This window comes from Nicotiana tabacum, chromosome 23, assembly GCF_000715075.1.
Source record: "Nicotiana tabacum cultivar K326 chromosome 23, ASM71507v2, whole genome shotgun sequence".
Lineage (NCBI taxonomy): Eukaryota > Viridiplantae > Streptophyta > Magnoliopsida > Solanales > Solanaceae > Nicotiana > Nicotiana tabacum.
Genome location: NC_134102.1, coordinates 49204551 through 49219054, shown reverse-complemented (window position 1 = coordinate 49219054; position 14504 = coordinate 49204551). Strand labels below are relative to the sequence as shown.

Here is a 14504-nt window from a genome sequence, read left to right as displayed (position 1 = left end):
AAGTTTCTGATGCCTTAGCATAGAATCAAATGTAGTTAGACGGCGTTCGATTTTAAGAAGTTCGAACATAACCTAACTTTGATACAACTTTGTTTGCTCGGAGTTTTGAAAATTCGGTATAACCGGAAGTTTTTTCAATATGATTAAGTATTTTTATATGATGCTTTTCCCAAGGGTAACCTTTTAGCAGGTTTTATATTTTATAAAGGTCTTATGTTGTGATTACGAGCTTCGGACGTCTCTGAGCTATTTTTCAGGGTTGTCCTAGCCTTTTGTGCTTAGGCATTGCCTAATATGTTTTGTGCCTCCAGGACCTCGATGGCCCATGTTGCTCGACAGTCCCCGGGTAGGGGTAGCCCTTGGGCTCAATAGTCCCCGAGTAAGGGTAGCCTTTGGGCTCGATAGTCCCTTAATAGGGGTAGCCCTTAGGCTCGATAGTTCGCGAATAGGGATAGCCCGTGGGATCTTAGGATCCATAACTTAAGAGGCAGAAATGGGTAATAGCAAAGTGGAAACTTTCTTTCATTCATGTATATAAAGTACATGAATCAAAAGCATTTAAAATCTTGTATCGTGGCTAAGGTGGATTATGTGGGCACAGTTCATTCGACCGTTTGGCCCTTACAATAAATCCTAACCATCGAGCCTTAGCTATTCAAGTACAAAGTTTCCCTCTTTCCTTGCTAAGAACTTTAACCCGAGGGTAATGGCCCCCTGTATTTGAGGTCGATCTTAAGAGGGCTCGGATACTGTTGATGCAAAATGAACGCCCATTGACTCCGGTTTGAGACTGGCCTTCGAATCTAAGTTAACACGTTTACTGTTCCCTCGTTATGCCGAAAAACCCATTTTGGGATAAAACACTCGAGGGGAGATCCTCGAAGAGATCGACACCCGAGGTTTCCACCTATTGGCTAAGATCGAGGAAGCCAAAAATTTCGAGGCCGAGAAGAAGATGTTGTCTGATCCTGAGGGTGTTGAAGGCTCAGAGAGTTCCGAGGGCTCGGAGGGCTCCGGGGGCTCTGGCGATGAGTCGGGCCCCAATGAAGATTAGGCGTAGATTCCTAAGTGCTTTTTTAGTTTTTTGACTTATGTAAATATTTTATTATTCTGGGCCATTTTTCTTGCGCCATTGTAAGTATAATCTAGAATATATATAAGATTTTTCCTTCCTGGCAATTTCGAGTCCTTACGTTTTAAGCATATCTTCATAATTTTTATTCTTCCAAAGTTTCTGATGCCTTAGTATAGAATCAAATGTAGTTAGACGGCGTTCGATTTTCAGAAGTTCGAACATAACCTAACTTCGATACAACTTTGTTTGCTCGGAGTTTTCAAAATTCGGTATAACCGAAAGTTTTTTCGAGATGATTATGTGTTTTTAGATGTTACTTTTCCCGAGGGTAACCTTTTAGCCGGTTTCAAATTTAATAAAGGCCTTATGTTGTGATTACGAGCTTCGGACGTCTCCGAGCCATTTTTCAGGGTTGTCGTAGCCTTTTGTGCTTAGGCATTGCCTAATAGGTTTTGTGCCTCCAGGACCTCGATAGCCCGTGTTGCTCGACAGTCCCCGAGTAGGGGTAGCCCTTGGGTTCGATAGTCCCTGAATAAGGGTTGCCCTTGGGCTCGATTGTCCCTTAATAGGGGTAGCCCTTGGGCTCGATAGTCCGCGAATAGGGATAGTCCGTGGGCTCTTAGGATCCATAATTTAAGAGGCAGAAATGTGTAATAGCAAAGTGGAAACTTTCTTTCATTCATGTATGTAAAGTACATGATCAAAAGCGTGTAAAAGCTTGTATCATGGCTAAGGTGGATTATGTGGGCATAGTTCATTCGACCGTTTGGCCCTTATAATGAATCCTAACCATCGAGCCTTAGCTATTCAAGTACAAAGTTTCCCTTTTTCCTTGCTAAGAACTTTAACCCGAGGGTAATGGCCCCCTGTATTTGAGGTCGATCTTAAGAGGGCTCGGATACTGTTGATGCAAAATGAACGCCCATTGACTCCGGTTTGAGACTGGCCTTCGAATCTAAGTTAACACGTTTACCGTTCCCTCGTTATGCCGAAAAACCCATTTTGGGATAAAAACACTCGAGGGGAGACCCTCGAAGATATCGACACCCGAGGTTTCCACCTATTGGCTAAGATCGAGGAAGCCAAAAATTTCGAGGTCGAGAAGAAGATGTTGTCTGATCTTGAGGGTGTTGAAGGCTCAGAGAGTTCCGAGGGCTCGGAGGGCTCCGGGGGCTCTGGCGATGAGTCGGGCCCCAATGAAGATTAGGCGTAGATTCCTAAGTGCTTTTTTAGTTTTTTGACTTATGTAAATATTTTATTATTCTGGGCCATTTTTATTGCGCCATTGTAAGTATAATCTAGAATATATATAAGATTTTCCCTTCCTGGCAATTTCGAGTCCTTACGTTTTAAGCATATCTTCATAATTTTTATTCTTCCAAAGTTTCTGATGCCTTAGTATAGAATCAAATGTAGTTAGACGGCGTTCGATTTTCAGAAGTTCGAACATAACCTAACTTCGATACAACTTTGTTTGCTAGGAGTTTTCAAAATTCGGTATAACCGAAAGTTTTTTCGAGATGATTATGTGTTTTTAGACGTTACTTTTCCCGAGGGTAACCTTTTAGCCGGTTTCAAATTTAATAAAGGCCTTATGTTGTGATTACGAGCTTCGGACGTCTCCGAGCCATTTTTCAGGGTTGTCGTAGCCTTTTGTGCTTAGGCATTGCCTAATAGGTTTTGTGCCTCCAGGACCTCGATAGCCCGTGTTGCTCGACAGTCCCCGAGTAGGGGTAGCCCTTGGGTTCGATAGTCCCTGAATAAGGGTTGCCCTTGGGCTCGATTGTCCCTTAATAGGGGTAGCCCTTGGGCTCGATAGTCCGCGAATAGGGATAGTCCGTGGGCTCTTAGGATCCATAATTTAAGAGGCAGAAATGTGTAATAGCAAAGTGGAAACTTTCTTTCATTCATGTATGTAAAGTACATGATCAAAAGCGTGTAAAAGCTTGTATTATGGCTAAGGTGGATTATGTGGGCACAGTTCATTCGACCGTTTAGCCCTTACAATGAATCCTAACCATCGAGCCTTAGCTATTCAAGTACAAAGTTTCCCTCTTTCCTTGCTAAGAACTTTAACCCGAGGGTAATGGCCCCCTATATTTGAGGTCGATCTTAAGAGGGCTCGGATACTGTTGATGCGAAATGAACGCCCATTGACTCTGGTTTGAGACCGGCCTTCGAATCTAAGTTAACACGTTTACTGTTGCCTCGTTAAAAACTTTGCCGAAAAACCCATTTTGGGACAAAACCCTCGAGAGGAGACCCTCGAAGAGATCGACGCCCGAGGTTTTGACCTATTGGCTAAGATCGAGGAAGCCAAAAAATTCGAGGCCGAGAAGAAGATGTTGTCTGATCTTGAGGGAGTTGAAGGCTCAGAGAGTTTCGAGGGCTCGAAGGGCTCCGGGGGCTTTGGCGATGAGTGGGGCCCCAGTAAAGATTAGGGGTAGATTCCTTAGTGCATTTTTAGTTTTTTGACTTATGTAAATATTTTTTTTATTCTGGGGCGTTTTTATTGCGCCATTGTAAGTATAATCTAGAATATATATATAAGATTTTCCCTTTCTGGCAATTTCGAGTCTTTACTTTTTAAGCATATCTTCATAATTTTTATTCTTGCAAAGTTTCTGATGTCTTAGCATAGAATCAAATGTAGTTAGATAGCGTTCGATTTTTAGAAGTTTGAACATAACCTAACTTCGATACAACTTTGTTTGCTCGGAGTTTTGAAAACTCGGTATAACTGGAAGTTTTTTCGAGATACTATAGTGTTTTTAGATGATGCTATTCCCGAGGGTAACCTTTTAGCAGGTTTCAAATTTTATAAAGGCCTTATGTTGTGATAACGAGCTTAGCTTCGGACGTCTCCGAGCCATTTTTCAGGGTTGTCATAGCCTTTTGTGCTTAGGCATTGCCTAATAGGTTTTGTGCCTCCAGGACCTCGATAGCCCGTGTTGCTCGACAGTACCCGAGTAGGAGTAGCCCTTGGGCTCGATAGTCCCCGAATAAGGGTAGCCCTTGGGCTCGATAGTCCCTTAAATGGGGTAGCCCTTGGGCTCGATAGTCCGCGAATAGGGATAGCCCGTGGGATCTTCGGATCCAAAACTTAAGAGGCAGAAATGTGGAATAGCAAAGTGGAAAGTTTCTTTCATTCATGTATGTAAAGTACATGATCAAAAGCGTGTAAAAGCTTGTATCATGGCAAAGGTGGATTATGTGGGCACATTTCATTCGATCGTTTGGCCCTTACAATAAATCCTAACCATCGAGCCTTAGCTATTCAAGTACAAAGGTTCCTTATTTCCTTGCTAAGAACTTCAACCCGAGCGTAATGGCCCCCAGTATTCGAGGTCGATCTTGAGAGGTCTCGAATACTGTTGATGCGAAATGAACGCCCATTGACTCCTGTTTGAGACAGGCCTTCGAATCTAAGTTAACTCGTTTTACTGTTTCCTCGTTAAAAACCTTGCTAAAAAACCTATTTTAGGACAAAATTCTCGAGGGGAGACCCTCAAAGAGATCAACGCCCGAGGTTTCGACCTATTGGCTAAGATCGAGGAAGCCAAAAAATCCAAGTTCGAGAAAAAGATATTGTCTGATCCTTAGGGTGTTGAAGGCTCAGAGAGTTCCGAGGGCTCGGAGGGCTCGGGGGGCTCTGGCGATGAGTCGGGCCCCAATGAAGATTAGGCATAGATTCCTTAGTGCTTTTTTAGTTTTTTAACTTATGAAAATATTTTTTTTTATTCTGGACCATTTTTATTGCGCCATTGTAAGTATAATCTAGAATATATATAAGATTTTCCCTTTCTGGAAATTTCGAGTCTTTACGTTTTAAGCATATCTTCATAATTTTTATTCTTCCAAAGTTTCTGATGCCTTAGTATAGAATCAAATGTAGTTAGACGGCGTTCGATTTTCAGAAGTTCGAACATAACCTAACTTCGATACAACTTTGTTTGCTCGGAGTTTTGAAAATTCGGTATAACCGAAAGTTTTTTCGAGATGATTATGTGTTTTTAGACGTTAGTTTTCCCGAGGGTAACCTTTTAGCAGGTTTCAAATTTAATAAAGGCCTTATGTTGTGATTACGAGCTTCGGACGTCTTCGAGCCATTTTTCAGGGTTGTCGTAGCCTTTTGTTCTTAGGCGTTGCCTAATAGGTTTTGTGCCTCCAGGACCTCGATTGCCCGTGTTTCTCGATAGTCCCCTAATAGGGGTAGCCCTTGGGCTCGATAGTCCCCGAATAAGGGTTGCCCTTGGGCTCGATTGTCCCTTAATAGGGGTAGCCCTTGGGCTCGATAGTCTGCGAATACGGATAGTCCGTGGGCTCTTAGGATCCATAATTTAAGAGGCAGAAATGTGTAATAGCAAAGTGGAAACTTTCTTTCATTCATGTATGTAAAGTACATGATCAAAAGCGTGTAAAAGCTTGTATCATGGCTAAGGTGGATTATGTGGGCACAGTTCATTCGACCGTTTGGCCCTTACAATAAATCCTAACCATCGAGCCTTAGCTATTCAAGTACAAAGTTTCCCTCTTTCCTTGATAAGAACTTTAACCCGAGGGTAATGGCCCCCTGTATTTGAGGTCGATCTTAAGAGGGCTCGGATACTGTTGATGCGAAATGAACGCCCATTGACTCCAGTTTGAGACCGACCTTCGAATCTAAGTTAGCACGTTTACTGTTGCCTCGTTAAAAACCTTGCCGAAAAACCCATTTTGGGATAAAACCCTCGAGGGGAGACCCTCGAAGAGATCAACGCCCGAGGTTTCGACCTATTGGCTAAGATCGAGGAAGCCAAAAAATTTGAGGCCGAGAAGATGATGTTGTCTGATCTTGAGGGTGTTGAAGGCTCAGAGAGTTTCGAGGGCTCGAAGGGCTCCGGGGGCTCTGGCGATGAGTGGGGCCCCAGTAAAGATTAGGGGTAGATTCCTTAGTGCATTTTTAGTTTTTTGACTTATGTAAATATTTTTTTTATTCTGGGGCGTTTTTATTGCGCCATTGTAAGTATAATCTAGAATATATATAAGATTTTCCCTTTCTGGTAATTTCGAGTCTTTACTTTTTAAGCATATCGTCATAATTTTTATTCTTGCAAAGTTTCTGATGCCTTAGCATAGAATCAAACGTAGTTAGATAGAGTTCGATTTTTAGAAGTTCGAACATAACCTAACTTCGATAGAACTTTGTTTGCTCGGAGTTTTGAAAACTCGGTATAACCGGAAGTTTTTTCGAGATACTTAAGTGTTTATAGATGATGCTTTTCCCGAGGGTAACCTTTTAGCAGGTTTCAAATTTTATAAAGGCCTTATGTTGTGATTACGAGCTTCGGACGTCTCTGAGCCATTTTTCAGGGTTGTCATAGCCTTTTGTGCTTAGGCATTGCCTAATAGGTTTTGTGCCTCCAGGACCTCGATAGCCCGTGTTGCTCGACAGTCCCCGAGTAGGGGTAGCCCTTGGGCTCGATAGTCCCCGAATAAGGGTAGCCCTTGGGCTCGATAGTCCCTTAATAGGGGTAGCCCTTGGGCTCGATAGTCCGCGAATAGGGATAGCCTGTGGGATCTCAGGATCCATAACTTAAGAGGCAGAAATGTGTAATAGCAAAGTGGAAACTTTCTTTCATTCATGTATTTTGAAGTACATGATCAAAAGCGGGTAAAATCTTGTACCATGGCAAATGTGGATTATGTGGGCACAGCTCATTCGACCGTTTGTCCCTTACAATAAATCCTAACCATCGAGCCTTAGCTATTCACGTACAAAGGTTCCTTCTTTCCTTTCTATGAACTTCAACCCGAGCGTAATGGCCCGCAGTATTCGAGGTCGATCTTGAGAGGGCTTGGATATTGTTGATGCGAAATGAACGCCCATTGACTCCGGTTTGAGACCGGCCTTCGAATCTAAGTTAACACGTTTTACTGTTGCCATGTTAAAAACCTTGCTGAAAAACCCATTTTGGGACAAAACCCTCGAGGGGAGACCCTCGAATAGATCGACGCCCAAGGTTTTGACCTATTGGCTAAGATCGAGGAAGCCAAAAAATCCGAGGCCGAGAAGAAGATGTTTTCTAATCCTGAGGGTGTTGAAGGCTCAGAGAGTTCCGAGGGCTCGGAGGGCTCCGGGGGCTCTGGTGATGAGTCGGGCCCCAGTGAAGATTAGGCATAGATTCCTAAGTAATTTTTTAGTTTTTGACTTATGTAAATATTTTTTTTATTCTGGGCCGTTTTTATTGCGCCATTGAAAGTATAATCTAGAATATATATAAGATTTTCCCTTTCTGGAAATTTCGAGTCTTTACTTTTTAAGCATATCTTCATAATTTTTATTCTTGCAAAGTTTCTGATGCCTTAGCGTAGAATCAAATGTAGTTAGACGGTGTTCGATTTTCAGAAGTTCTATCATAACCTTACTTCGATACAACTTTGTTTGCTCGAAGTTTTGAAAACTCGGTATAACCGAAAGTTTTTTCGAGATGATTAAGTGTTTTTAGACAATGCTTTTCCCGAGGGTAACCTTTTAGCAGGTTTCAAATTTTATAAAGGCCTTATGTTGTGATTACGAGCTTCGGACGTCTCCGCGCCATTTTTCAGGGTTGTCGTAGCCTTTTGTGCTTAGGCATTGCCTAATAGGTTTTGTGCCTCCAGGACCTCGATAGCTCGTGTTGCTCGACAGTCCCCGAGTAGGGGTAGCCCTTGGGCTCGATAGTCCCCGAATAAGGGTAGCCCTTGGGCTCGATAGTCCCTTAATAGGGGTAGCCCTTGGGCTCGATAGTCCGCGAATAGTGATAGCCCGTGGGATGTTCAGATCCATAACTTAAGAGGAAGAAATATGTAATAGCAAAGTGGAAACTTTCTTTCATTCATGTATGTAAAGTACATGATCAAAAGCGTGTAAAAGCTTGTATCATGGCTAAAGTGGATTATGTGGGCACAGTTCATTTGACCGTTTGGCCCTTATAATAAATCCTAACCACCGAGCCTTAGCTATTCAAGTACAAAGTTTCCTTCTTTCCTTGCTAAGAACTTTAACCGAGGGTAATGGCCCCCAGTATTCGAGTTCTATCTTTAGAGGGCTCGGATACTGTTGATGCGAAATGAACGCCCATTGACTCCGATTTGAGACCGGCCTTCGAATCTAAGTTAACACGTTTTACTGTTTCCTCGTTAAAAACCTTAGTAAAAAACCTATTTTGTGACAAAACCCTCGAGGGAAGACCCTCGAAGAGATCGACGCCCGAGGTTTCAACCTATTGGCTAAGATCGAGGAAGCCAAAAAATCTGAGTTCGAGAAAAAGATGTTGTCTGATCCTGAGGGTGTTGAAGGCTCAGAGAGTTCCGAGGGCTCGGAGGGCTCGGGGGGCTCTGGAAATGAGTCGGGCCTCAATGAAGATTAGGCGTAGATTCCTTAGTGCTTTTTTAGTTTTTTAACTTATGTAAATATTTTTTTTAATTCTGGACCATTTTTATTGCGCCATTGTAAGTATAATCTGGAATATATATATAAGATTTTCCCTTTCTGGCAATTTCGAGTCTTTACTTTTTCAGCATATCTTCATAATTTTTATTCTTGCAAAGTTTCTGATGCCTTAGCATAGAATCAAACGTAATTAGACGGCGTTCGATTTTCATAAGTTCGAACATAACCTAACTTCGATACAACTTTGTTTGCTCGAGTTTCGAAAACTTAGTATAACGGGAAGTTTTTTCGATATGATTAAGTGTTTTTAGACGATGCTTTTCCCGAGGGTAACCTTTTAGCAGGTTTCAAATTTTATAAAGGCCTTATGTTGTGATTACGAGCTTTGGACGTCTCCGAGCCATTTTTCAGGGTTGTTGTAGCCTTTTGTGCTTAGGCATTGCCTAATAGGTTTAGCTCTTGGGCTTGACAGTCCCCGAGTAGGGGTAGCCCTTGGGCTCGATAGTCCCATTTTGGGACAAAACCGGTTGAAGGAAAAAAGAGTGCAAAGCGTGCTTTCAGACCTAATAGTCATATTCTCCCTTGGCCATTGCCTGCAAGTGTTATTCCGATTCATAATATTATAAAAATGTAAATAACATAGTACCTTAGCAGTAGTACCGCTTTAAGTGCGTAACATTCCAGTTGTTTGGTAGATGTAATTCCATTGACTCGATATGGTCCTTCCCAATTTGGTCTCAGCATCCCCTTGTTCCAGGTTTCAGGTGTGCAGTGTTACTTTTCTTAACACGAAGTCCCCGATATTGAAGTGTTGGAGGTTGGCTCTTCGGTTATAATATCTTTCTATCCGTTGTTTCTGGGCGGCCAACCGGACCAGGGCGGCCTCATGCCTTTCATCAAATATTTCCAGGCTCGTGTTAATGGCCACCTTCCACTCTTAAGTCGCATATTGGAACCTGATGCTCGGTTCTCCTGCTCCTACTAGACTTCAAAGTTGTACGGTCAACCTTTTTTTTAGGTTTTGGAGTATGTTCTAGTTTGTAGATTTTGCTTGCCCATTCCCACTAGGGTGATAGGGTGTTGATAGTATCTTTTTAATCTTGTGATCTTCGAAAAACTTGTTTACCTTGCTGCTGATGAATTGCTTCCCATTATCACACATGATTTAGGCCGGTATCCCGAATCGGCATATTATGTGGTCCCAAATGAAGTCAATGACTTCTTTTTCCCGGAATTTCTCGAACGCTTGAGCTTCGACCCATTTAGAAAAATAAACATTCATAAATAATATGAATTGAGCCTTATCAGGTGCCTATGGCAGGGGACCGACAATGTCCATTCCCCACTTCATGAACGGCCATGACGACAAAACCGAATGTAGCAACTCTCCTAGTTGATGGATGATCGGTGCGTGTCTCTGATAGCCGTTGCGTCTTCGTACAAAATCCTTCACATCTTCCTCCATGTCGATCCAGTAGTAGCCGGCTATGATTAGTTTCTGAACCAAAGATTCCACCCCTGAATTATTTCCGCAAGTGCCTTCGTGAACTTCTCTCAAGACATATTCGGTATCTCCCATCCCCAAGCATATGGCGAATGGGCCGTCGAATGTTCTTCTGAACAGAGTCCCTTCGGACAAGCTAAACTTGGCCACATTCGTGTGCATAGCTGTCCATTCTTTACTATCCGAGGGCAACTTCCCAGTGTTCAAATAATCTATGTACTTGTTCCTCCAATCCCAAGTTAAACTTGTTGAATTTAATTCGGCATGGCTTTCTTTCACCACCGACTTCATGAGATGTATAACTATTCCCGAACTAAATTCATCATCATCAACCGATGATCCCATGTTAGCCAGGGAATCAGCCTCACTATTTTGATGTTGGGGCACATGTTGCAGGGTCCATTCCTTGAATTGATGCAGCATTACCTGCAACTTGTATAAATACCTTTCTATTCGTTCCTTTTTTACTCCGAATGTCCCATTGACTTGATTTACCATAAGGAGGTAATCACACTTAGCTTCGATCACCTCGTCCCCAAGGCTTTTAGCCAATTCGAGACCTGCAATCCTAGCCTCATACTCGGCCTCGTTGTTAGTCAATTTCACAGTTCTGATAGACTGCCTAACTATGTTACCCGTGGGTGGTTTCAACTAGTTGCCGAGCCCGGGCCCCTTTTTCGTATGAAGCACCATCGTAATGAGGGTCCAAACTCCTAAGGTAATCCCCGAGGATAACAATAGTTCCCTTCCGACTTTGGGTATTAAGGCCGGCATAAATTCGGCTACGAAGTCTGCCAAATATTTTTGATTTGATGGCTGTTCGGGGCTGATACTCGATATTGTACCCGCTAATTTCGACTGCCCATTTGGCCAACCAGCTCGAGAGCTCGGGTTTGTGCATGATGTTCCTTAGTGGGTAAGAGACTACCAAACATATGGGGTGGCATTGAAAGTATGGTTTTAACTTTCCGAGGTGCTTAGCAAAGCGAGCGCCAACTTTTCCAGGTGAGGATACCTTGTTTCGGCCTCACCTAGAGTTCTACTAACATAGTAAACAGGAAATTGCGTACCTTCCTCTTCCCGGACAAAGACTCCACTTACCGCCACCTGGGATATGGCCAAGTAATGGTACAATTGCTCATCCGCCTTTGGAGTATGGAGCAGGGGTGGACTCGAAAGGTACCATTTGATTTCTTCCAAAGCTTGTTGGCATTCCGGGGTCCAAGAAAAGTTATTCTTCTTCTTTAATAGTGAGAAGAACAGATGGCTTTTGTCTGAGGACCTCGATATGAATCGGCGCAGGGCGGCTATACGCACGGTTAGCCTCTGAATGGCCTTGACATTGTCCACCATGGTGATGTCTTCTATAGCTTTGATTTTATCGGGATTGATCTCGATCCACCGGTTGGACACCATGAACCCGAAGAATTTTTTGGATCCGACACCGAATGCGCATTTTTTCAGGTTTAGCTTCATATTGTATCTTCTCAATATGTCAAAGGATTCATGCATATGTTTCAAATATACCTTTGCTCGCAAGCACTTGACTAACATGTCGTCGATATAAACCTCCATTGATTTTCCTATTTGTTCTTCGAACATCCGGTTTACTAGCCGTTGATAAGTGGCTCCGGCATTTATTAACTCGAACGACATTGCGTTATAATAATAGGTGCCGAATTTAGTGATAAAAGAAGTCTTTACTTGATCGCCCGGGTCCATTTGGATTTGGTTGTACCCGGAATAGGCATCGAGAAAGCTGAGCATCTCGTGCCTGGTCGTCGCATCAATCATGAGATCGATGTTAGGCAAAGGAAAAGAGTCCTTAGAGCATGCCTTGTTCAAGCCTTTGTAATCTATGCACATTCTTAATTTATTTCCTTTTTAGGCACTACCATTACGTTAGCTAATAATCCAGGTATTTAACTTCCCTACTGGAACCTATTTTAAGGAGTTTAGATACCTAGTCTTTGATGAATGCATGTTTGACTTCGGATTGAGGCCTCCTCTTCTGTTTAACTGGGTAGAACTTCAGATCCAAACTCAACTTATGAGTGGTTATCTCCGGCGAGATCCCTGTCATATCAAGATGGGACCAAGCGAAACAATCTATGTTAGCTATAAGGAATTCAATGAGTTTTTTCCTGAGCTCGAGAGTTAACCCCGTGCCCAGGTATACCTTCCGATCAGGCAAGTGTTCGATCAATATAACTTGCTTCAGCTCCTCGACTGTTGACTTGGTGGCATTAGAATCATCAGGGGAGATGAATGACCTAGGGACTTGTAATCATCATCCTCGCTTGCTCCCTGCTCCTCCGATTTGGTCAGGGCCGGTATCGGTGATTGCTATTTAGTTTCTTCCTTCCTAATTAGCTCCGTGTTCTTTGATGTCGAGAGTATGGGTACCAGAATCACCTCATTGACTATGAACATTTCTTTTGCGGCCGGCTGCACTCCATGAACCGTATTGATTCCTCCCGGTGTGGGGAACTTCAGTGCATGGTGTAATGTCGAGGGTACTACCCTTGTGTTGTGAAGCCAAGGCCTTCCGAATAAGGCATTGTACCTCATGTACCCTTCGATCACATAGAATTTGGTATTCTAAATAATTTTGGCTGTATTTACTGGCAAAGTTATTTCTCTTTTGATAGATTCGCATGCCATGTTAAATCCGTTCAACACCCGGACTACCAGCACTATTTTATATTGTAGCCCTAACTCTTCTACGACCCTCGATCTGATGATGTTGACCGAGCTGCCCGGATCAATCAACACACGCTTGACTCAAAATTTTTTTATAAGTACGAATATTACCAGTGCATCATTATGAGGTTGCACGATGCCCTCGGCATTCTCGTTGCTGAACGAAATGACTCCCTCTGGTATATAATCTCGGGTGCGCTTCTCTCTCGTGATGGACACATTTGTGTGCTTTATCACGGGCCCTTGAGGAGCATCGACACCTCCAATGATCATGTTGATGACGTGTTGAGGTTCTTCTTGGTCGGCCTATTTGCTGGAGTCCCTATTCCTGAAGTGGTTTTTGGCTCGATCACTCAGGAATTCCCAGAGATGCCTGTTATTAAACAACCGTGCAACTTCTTCCCATAGTTCTCGGTAGTCCTCGGTCATGTGGCCAAGAGTGCCATGATACTTAGACATCAAGTTAGGGTCTCTCTAGGTAGGGTCAAATTGCAATGGTCGAGGCCACTTGGTCTCCTTGATGCATCCAATGGCCGATACGATGCTTGTTGCATCAAGGTTGAAATTATACTCTAATAATCTTGGAGCTTCTCCCCCCCTCCCCGAGCGGCCTGTCGAAACCACTTTTGCTCATCAGACCTCAATTATTGGGCCCTCGATTGCCTCTCTTTTCGTTTCTTATAGAGTTATGCTCGGACCCGTTTCCCCTTCGATCTGCACTGTATGGTTGATACCGATCTCGGACCGGCCTTGATTCATGATTGACTACTCTCTTTGGCCTGTCTTTGGTTCTGATGGGATAAACGGACCTGGAAGGGGCTTCGTGTTGGTCATCCTCGACTCTCATTTTTGACTGGTACCTGTTGTGGACATCGGCCCAAGTTATTGTCGGGTATTCTACCAAGTTTTGTTTTAGCTGCTGCGAATCCAAGGAGCTTTGGGGGGTGAGTCCCTGAGTAAATGCCTGAAAGGCCCAATCATCTTCCATTGGAGGTAGGTCTATCCGTTCCATTGGAAACCTCGACACGAAATCCCTGAGCATCTCGTTATCTCTTTGCTTAACCTTGAAAAGGTTCGATTTTCTGGTCTCGACCATGATGGCCCTGGCAAGAGCCTTCACAAAAGCATCTATGAGCATCGCGAATGAATTAATGGAATTTGGGGCAAGTTGTGATACTATATCATCATTCCTTTTGATAGCGTTTCCCGAAACTTCATTAATAACACTGACTTGATTTCGTTGTCCTCCAAGCCGTTGCCTTTGATGGCGCATGTGTAGGAGGTCACATGCTCATTTAGATCCGTGGTTCTGTTATATTTTGGAATATCGAGCATACAAAACCTCTTCGAGATTGGTATCGGTGCCGCGCTCGGAGGGAAAGGATTTTGGACAAATTGTTTGGAGTCCGGGCCCTTCAATATTGGAGGCGCTTTGGGGATTTGATCAACCCGAGAATTCCTCGATTTTATTTTCGCCAGATTCCACACATTTCGTTAATGCCTCTAACATTTTCATTACATCAAAGCTAGCACCGAACTCAGCTTCGCCCGAACTTTCGATGATCTGCTTATTTCTTTGGGTGTTTTCCCGAGGCGGTTCGAGCTCAACTCTGCTGGGGGCACGACTTTGGTTTTGCATCTGCGCTATCGCTGCCTGCTAAGCCTGCAGCATTTCAAAGATCAATCGTAGACTGACCCCTTCTCCTTCGCCTTCAGGTGCTCCTTGTGCCGTTGGTCGGGCTCCTTCGCGAATGTTATTTTCGAGGTCGGTAAGAAGGTTGGCGTCGATGGCTACATATGAGTTAGAA

General features: G+C 43.4%; 1 protein-coding gene across 1 annotated transcript; it reads right to left on the bottom strand.

Annotated features, from left to right (window-relative positions):
- Nucleotides 1-9801: 9801 nt before the first annotated feature.
- LOC142177154 (uncharacterized) lies at nucleotides 9802-10338 on the bottom strand. The gene has a single exon (XM_075245621.1). It carries the CDS (start codon nucleotides 10336-10338, stop codon nucleotides 9802-9804), a length of 537 nt encoding a protein of 178 aa, XP_075101722.1.
- Between the last annotated feature and the right edge of the window lie 4166 nt (nucleotides 10339-14504).